The following is an 8,141-nucleotide window of genomic DNA, read 5'->3' as shown; positions in this document are numbered from 1 at the left end:
AATGTATCATTTACTCTCAGACAAAGGAATTGAGTTTTTGCCACAAACTCAGATTTTCTAATTCCTGTAACTTAGCAACCCGTTTTCCTAGACCTTTGATATTTCAAACTATTAATTCTGGTAGATCAAACAGTCTAAGTTTGAAATATCAAAGGTTTACACCATCAGGTTGCAAAGATATAGGGGTTAGAAAATGTTACAGTGAAACCCTTAATAACGAATACATCGGAAGAATTTATAAAATGTCGTCTTGACAACTTTTCAATGAATTTTATACTATATTATGTAAATTTCAGTATTTGCGAAAAAAAATAAATAGCCACGAATATGCGGGAACAGTTTTAAAGAGTTCCATATATAATCATTTATTTAAAAAACTAAATATCTGCAACATTCCATTATCAGAAAGTGAAGAATACGACATTTGATGAATTCTTTCGATGTATTCATTATTAAGGGATTAAGGGTTTCACTGTAGTTTGTTGCAAAAGTTCCTTTTTAAACGAATTAATCATTTTAAGAAAATTGTATAAGCCTAAAATAAAAATGTAGATGTTCTGTCTATGAAATGTCCTGTCTATAAAATGTACTGTCTATGAAATGTCCTTCCTATGAAATGTCCTGTCTATAAAATGTCCTATCTATGAAATGTCCTATCTATGAAATGTCCTTCCTATGAAATGTCCTGTCTATGAATTGTCCTATCTATGAAATGTCCTATCTATGAAATGTCCTTCCTATGAAATGTCCTTCCTATGAAATGTCCTGTCTATGAAATGTCCTGTCTATAAAATGTCCTATTTATGAAATGTCCTATCTATTAAATGTCCTTCCTATGAAATGTTCTGTCTATGAAATGTCCTGTCTATGAAATGTCCTGACTATGAAATGTCCTGTCTATGAAATGTCCTGTAAATGTCCTATCTATGAAATGTCCTTCCTATGAAATGCCCTGTCTATGAAATATCCTCTCTATGAAATTTCCTGTCTATGAAATGTCCTGTCTATAAATGTCCTATCTATGAAATGTCCTATCTATGAAATTTCCTGTCTATGAAATGTCCTGTCTATAAAATGTCCTATTTATGAAATGTCCTATCTATGAAATGTCCTTCCTATGAAATGTCCCGTCTCAACTACCAATACAACATGTTTTCTTAAACTATAGAAACGAATAAATGTCAACTGTCAGGGTGTGCCAAATTGTCCTTTACTCTACGCCAATAGGTTTATCACATATGTATTTACAGCTTCGCCTTTAAATTGTCCTGAAAACCTCTCTTCTGGTTGGGTATACTACTCCTCCTGAAAACCTCTCTTCTGGTTGGGTATACTACTCCTCCAGAAAATCTCTCTTCTGGTTGGGTATACTACTCCTCCTGAAAACCTCTCTTCAAGTTGGGTTTACTACTCCTCCTGAAAACCTCTCTTCTGGTTGGGTATACTACTCCTCCTGAAAATCTCTCTTCTGGTTGGGTATCCTACTCCTCCTGAAAACCTCTCTTCTGGTTGGGTATACTACTCCTCCTGAAAACCTCTCTTCTGGTTGGGTATCCTACTCCCACTGAAAACCTCTCTTCTGGTTGGGTATACTACTCCTCCTGAAAACCTCTCTTCTGGTTGGGTATACTACTCCTCCTGAAAACCTCTCTTCTGGTTGGGTATACTACTCCTCCTGAAAACCTCTCTTCTGGTTGGGTATACTACTCCTCCTGAAAACCTCTCTTCTGGTTGGGTATACTACTCCTCCAGAAAATCTCTCCCTCCTGAAAACCTCTCTTCTGGTTGGGTATACTACTCCTTCTGAAACCCTCTTTTCTGGTTGGGTATACTACTCCTCCTGAAAACCTCTCTTCTGGTTGGGTATACTACTCATCCTGAAAACCTCTCTTCTGGTTGGGTATACTACTCCTCCTGAAAACCTCTCTTCTGGTTGGGTATACTACTCCTCCTGAAAACCTCTCTTCTGGTTGTATATACTACTCCTCGGAAGATGGATAATTTAACCCCGGTAGGTTACTCGCAGATTCAAATAAACAAACAGAAACAAAAATATTGATATCTAATTTATACTTGATCAGACAAAGCTTTCAAGGGAATCATTGTAAAAAGGGCATTGTCATCTTTGAACGTAGGGTCACTTTGGGGTCACTTGAGATTAAAGATTCATTTTCCACAGCATGTACACAACCAATCAGCAAAAATCTGTATTCAAGGATATTTAAGGATCCTTTGGATACGAATCTAGTACATTAGAACCTAGTACAATAGAACCTAGTACAGTAGAACCTAGTAAAATTTAACCTAGAACAGTAGAACCTAGTACAGTGGAACCCAGTACAGTGGAACCCAGTACAGTAGAACCTAGCACAGGTTAACCTAGTACAGTAGAACATAGTACCGTAGAACTTAGTACAGTAGAACCTAGTACAGTAGAACATAGTACAGTAGAAGCTAGTATAGAAGAACATAGTACAGTAGAACCTAGTTCTGTAGAAACTAGCATAGTTAAACCTTGTATAGTGGAACCTAGTTCTGTAGAACCTAGTACAGTAACCTAGTTCTGTAGAACCTAGTACAGTATAATTCGAAATTGAAATGAATAGTCTAGGGAACATACTGTATTAATGTACTCTACTGCATATAATTTGTGAACATTTACATGATTTGTACACTTTGAACTCGAACTCCCTTTCAGGCTTAAAGGGACTGAAAAAATTCATACCGAGAGATTCTTTAATTTCCCCTCTAATATATATTCTATTCTCTATGGCTAGAGTTCAGAATTTGTTGGTTTATGTTTTGATTGCATACGGTTGTTCTCGATAAAACAAGAAAACTTCTAAATACAAACAAAGTAAACTTGTCCGTCTTCACTCTTGTTGACAGATAACAGCAACACACCAGACAAATTTGAATAAAGACCCGTTGAGATTCTGGTGGGGGATATTTATTTCCCCAGACTCTTATTTCCCAGTCGGCCGCAGAAATACACACAACAGAGTTATCCCCGTCTCAAGAAAATCGATAACAAAAGCTTTATTTCCTAAAAAATAAAAATAAATTATAGGTCATGGTTACTTGTACAATGTTATAATAAATGTTAATAATAGAAAAAATCTTACGATTTAGTAAGGGATGATAGGGGGAACTTATTGTTGATCAGTATTGAAATACTTTTTTAAAACTTCTGAAAAAATTACATTTTGAATATTTAACGAAATTCACTGATGCTTTATATGAAACTATTCTTGCCTAACTTTAATGATTTCACAATAAACGAAAATGTTTTAGGCTCCGTGAGGCGGTGTACAAAGAAAATGCGGGCTGAAATTATTTGGTTTGGTTTTGTCTCCGAGAGGAGATTTTAAGTTGAAGACGACATTATCCAGAGGTCTTAAAGTTAATGGTTAACAACTCTGGTCATCATTACAGACACATCATTACAGTCTTTTACCGTGCAAAGCATTAAAATTGAAAAAATAAAATCTCCAAATCCCCCTAGTTCTAATTGCATGATGTATGGTTTGTTTATTTACAAAAAGCAGAACTGGTGTACTGTACTGCAACCCACCCTTTACAAACAACTAAGCGACCTTTAAAGTTAACTGTACACAGGCGAGCTTATTAAGGCTAGATACTGGATGCACTCCAATGTACGGGAAATGTTGTCTTCATAGCTATGGGCACTCAAATTCCTCATATGACGTCACTGATTATTGACGTAGGATGAAGTGACAAAGTTGTTGGTGGGAGGGGGAAGGATTTTCTCCACTTGTCAGCTGTAAACGAAGACGACATTTTCCATTTGGAGCGCATCCAGAGCATCTAGCTTTAATAAACAACCTTGGGTACAAGCTTGTTTGGGGTGTTGGGACATTTTAATGACGAAACATTTCATTGACTGGACATTTCATATCTGGGACATTTTATGAACCTCTCTCCATATCTTTATTTACAAAAATCCGTCTGCAATTTTTGAAAAGAAAGTTTATATACTAGAAACGGCATTACGGTTTTGTTGTGTCTTTGTATCAGTACAGTTTAGTTTTACCCTCAAAAGAAATTCATATAAAGGATGTCCTACGAAACATGATAGTTGGTGAAATAAATTTTACTATAATATAAAGAATGTTAATAGTCTCTTTAGTTTCAAACAACTTAAAAAATTATGGAAAAAGACATTTTAAACTATTCACCAACTGTCATGTCGTATTTATTCTTTTTCTTACTCTATATATAAGTGTACAGAGTTAGATACGTAAACATATCGTGATGTATACAACCAACCGCTCTATTAATTAATTAATAGGGAGGTCGCTTGTGTACATCTGATCTAAGCTTCACCTCTTCGTTTTATTACTCTATGTGCCAGATCTTCGGCTCGACTTAAGAAGTTAGGCCCAATGAAAATAAAACCGACCTTTATATAAAATTATTTCCGGCGGACTAAGCTAAGCCGAGCAGTGTGCTGTGGATTGACTTCAGACAAATAAACACTGTACATTGTGTACATTGTCTACATTGTGTACATTGTCTACATTGTGTACATTGTGTACATTGTGTACATTGTGTACATTGTGTACATTGTGTACAAGACACAGTGGGACTCATAAAACTGTGGAATAAGGACTGTCTTGATTCATTAACATTTATTACACAATTTTTGCAGATTTTCTAAATATCGTCTTCCACAATTTGTGTGTTCCACTGTGCTGTGAAAAGTATTCTCTCTAAATAAACAGTTTTATTATTTGTATTCTTTAACCAATCAGAAGAAAACAGTAATTATCAAGACAATGATGATAAAAAAGTGTTTTTTTAAAGTAAAAATCTGATTGCGTCAAAAAGCTTCTGTTTTTTATTTTATTTCTTAAAACAATATTTCATAAAGGAGGGCGGGGGGCGGGCCTGCAAGGTGTCGGATCATAAATACTATTTGTCGTCTTCATTTTTAGAGTTTCTTTAGCCACAGAGCTGTTCCTCTCATTGAAGTGTGTTTTTAAAATGTTTGAAGTAGTTGATGAGTTAGATGGGACACTGCGATATTTCCGCGTGTCTTCTGAAATGTCGTCTTTGATCGGCGGCCATTTTGGAAGCTTTCTTGGAAATGGTGGAGAATTTGTATCAATGCCTTTTCCGGAGTCCTGAAATGTCTTTTGATCGACAATTGGTGAACTTTGTTGTGATTGAAGAGTTTTAAGCTTTGAGCGGGGTTGTGATGCTTGATTTGTTAGACTTGATGACTTTGGGACGATAAAGGGTTTAGGAGCTCTTCTTAAAGGTTGGGGATTGTACTCTCTCACCCCAGGAGAATTTGAACCACTTCGGATCTAAAAATAAAATTGGTAGATTTTATGCACTGAAACCCGTGAAACTAATGAAACGACATTTAATTAATTTAATGAGTACTCAATGGCTTTATAAAGAAAATAGTTTTACAAAAAGGTTGAAAATGTGCAATTGCTATGTTTCATCTTCAATGGACTATTTAAAATCATAATGGGTCTAACATTCGTCCTTCGATTCCACAGTTTTATGGGTATGAACAATTTAACCTTAGAGTTATACTGTGGTCGGCGATTATATCAATATAGCGAATGCGATAACGACTTTTCTTTTAAAGTTTTGGCGTCTAACAATATTTTTTCAAATTACAAGCTTACAACCACAAGCAAACAAAGAGACTCAAGTTTTAACTTTAAATAGTCCAATGAACATGAGACACAGAAAAGGTGTAGTGTAAACAGACCAATTTCACTTAATAAATGATTTAATAAGTTAGTAGCAAAACTATTTGCCCAGGGGCGGAAACGTCATGTGTGTGTGTCTGCACCAAAAGAGTGTGTGTTAGTTTAAAGTACCAAAGGTATGTACAGTAGGTTTATACAGTACATACGAATCTCGGTATTTGTACAGTCTAGGAGAGTACATTTGTTTATTGTTAATTGTTTACTTAGAAATAAGTTTAATATGCATGTAATATATTATTTACATATTTAAGTCAACACTATAAGCCAAATTTTCATGCAAAGAATATAATTTGATTAAAGTTTACAACAAATATAGTCGTTATTCACGTTTAATTATAATTGACAACATTGTTCTGCAATTTCCTTGACTGTAATCATGTTGTGTGTCTGTACCAAAAGAGTGTGTGTAAGTTTAATGTACTGGTCTGCAAAGCAGTGCGACTGGCTTTCTCATGCCAGACCAGCTCCATTTCCTTTCCCTTTATTCCTATTCCCTGTATTTGCCTGGTAACACATAAAAATACACTTAAAATACACTTAACACTGGTAACACATAAAAATACACTTAAAAATACATATTGCTTTAATGTCGTCTTCCTATTCCATAGTTTTCTGGGTCTCTCTGTATTTTGAAATGGAAAATATAGATTATACCTGTATAGCAGAAGAAGGTCTCTTATCTCTTGACAAAAATGTTTCTAATTCTCCATCCTGGGAATATAAATATTTTACTTGTGTCCAAAACCTGTCAAAGGATTCGGTCAGATTAAAACATGTTACTCGATAAAGGAATTGAGTATTTGCCACAAATTCAAACTTTATCTTTGTAACCTAATGGTGTAAACCATTGATATTTCAAACTTTCTTTATTTTATCTGTCAGAATTTATAGTTTAAAATATCACAGTTCTATGACATCGGGTTGCAAAGATATCCCGATTCCAAAATCAGAGTTTGTGGCAAAAATTACCTTCGCAATCAATTCTTGAATTGGCTGTAATTTCAAGAGACACTGTAAAGACAGCAATACCCGATTCACAACAGTACCCTTGACACCTTTATCTGGTCATTATATGCCATGTGGTCGTTTTTCTAGGTTTAAAATTGTTTAATTTTAACATTCCTTTGTTTTTCTGCAGTAGAAATTCGAAAGTTACTTTTGTAAAGAAACCACAAATAAATCAGTACTGTTGTGAATCGGACATTGCCACCTTCGCATGGAGGGTCAGTTGAAATTACGCTTACAGTCCCTTATCTCCAATTCTCAAATACCATTTATTTTGATTGCTTATTGATTGCTTATTGATTGCTTATTGGTTGCTTCTTGATTGTTTCTTGGTTGCACACTGGTTGCGTATTGGTTGCTGATTGATTGCTTGTTGGCTACTTATTGGTTGCAATTGGTTTCTTATTGGTTGCTTTGGTTGCTTATTGCTTCTTTATCTATTGCTTAATGATTTCTTATTGATTTCTTATTGGTTGCTTATTGGTTGCAATTGTTTTCTTATTGGTTGCTTTGGTTGCTTATTGGTTGTTTATTGGTTGCAATTGTTTTCTTATTTGTTGCTTTGGTTGCTTATTGGTTTGCTTTTGTTGCTTATTGGTGGCTTATTGGTTGCCTATTGATTGCTTATTGGTTGCTTATCTTCCCTGCAAACATAACTGGATGTGTAACTTCGAAGCAAACAGATGTGGATGGGTACCTTTCCAGAAAACAAAACTGGATAGGTACCAGCAAACAGAACTGGATAGGTACCTTCCCAGCAAACAGAACTGGATAGGTACCTTCACAGAAAACAGAACCGGATAGGTACCTTCACAGAAAACAGAACTGGATAGGTACCTTCCCACCAAACAGAACTGGGTGGGTACCTTCCCACCAAACAGAACTGTATAGGTACCTTCACAGAAAACAGAACCGGATAGATACCTTCCCAGCAAACAGAATAGGATGGTTACCTGTTAAAAACAGAAAAGGACAGACCATGCCAAAAGTGAAGAAGGTTGAGAATCTGTCTAAAAAAAAATTTCTATGGAAAAGTGCAATCTACAGATATCGTTCAAATGGCCAAACATTTTGTTTGACTTCATATGGCCATGGTTTATGATCACTCAGGATTCTAAATGTTGCCATAAAAAGCATCATTTATGAAATATACAAAAAGAGTTGCTTGATTTTTAGTGGCATTGATTAATAATCTTTAAAACTGTATTCTCAAGATTTCTAATATTATATAAACAAAACATCAAAAACAACGAAAAACGATTCTGTTCATATATATATATATATATATAAAACCTATTTCATAACTTATAAAAAGCTTTAAATTACATTTTTTTGTGTTGTATGAAAAAACTTTAAGGCCTCATTAAAAACCCCAAAATTCTT

At 34.9% G+C, this 8,141-nt stretch overlaps 1 protein-coding gene across 1 annotated transcript in view; it reads right to left on the bottom strand.

Moving 5' to 3' along the window:
* Positions 1–4,740: 4,740 nt before the first annotated feature.
* LOC111715211 (104 kDa microneme/rhoptry antigen) overlaps positions 4,741–8,141 on the bottom strand; it is a gene marked incomplete in the record, with an annotated part of 4,507 nt that continues 1,106 nt past the window's right edge. The window contains 2 exon segments of the mRNA XM_023490514.1: positions 4,741–5,333; positions 6,408–6,464. Coding sequence (XP_023346282.1) covers positions 4,887–5,333; positions 6,408–6,464 — 504 coding nt within the window.

Source organism: Eurytemora carolleeae, unplaced genomic scaffold (assembly GCF_000591075.1).
Source record: "Eurytemora carolleeae unplaced genomic scaffold, Eaff_2.0 scaffold1377, whole genome shotgun sequence".
Lineage (NCBI taxonomy): Eukaryota > Metazoa > Arthropoda > Copepoda > Calanoida > Temoridae > Eurytemora > Eurytemora carolleeae.
This window is presented reverse-complemented; position numbering and strand designations above follow the sequence as displayed.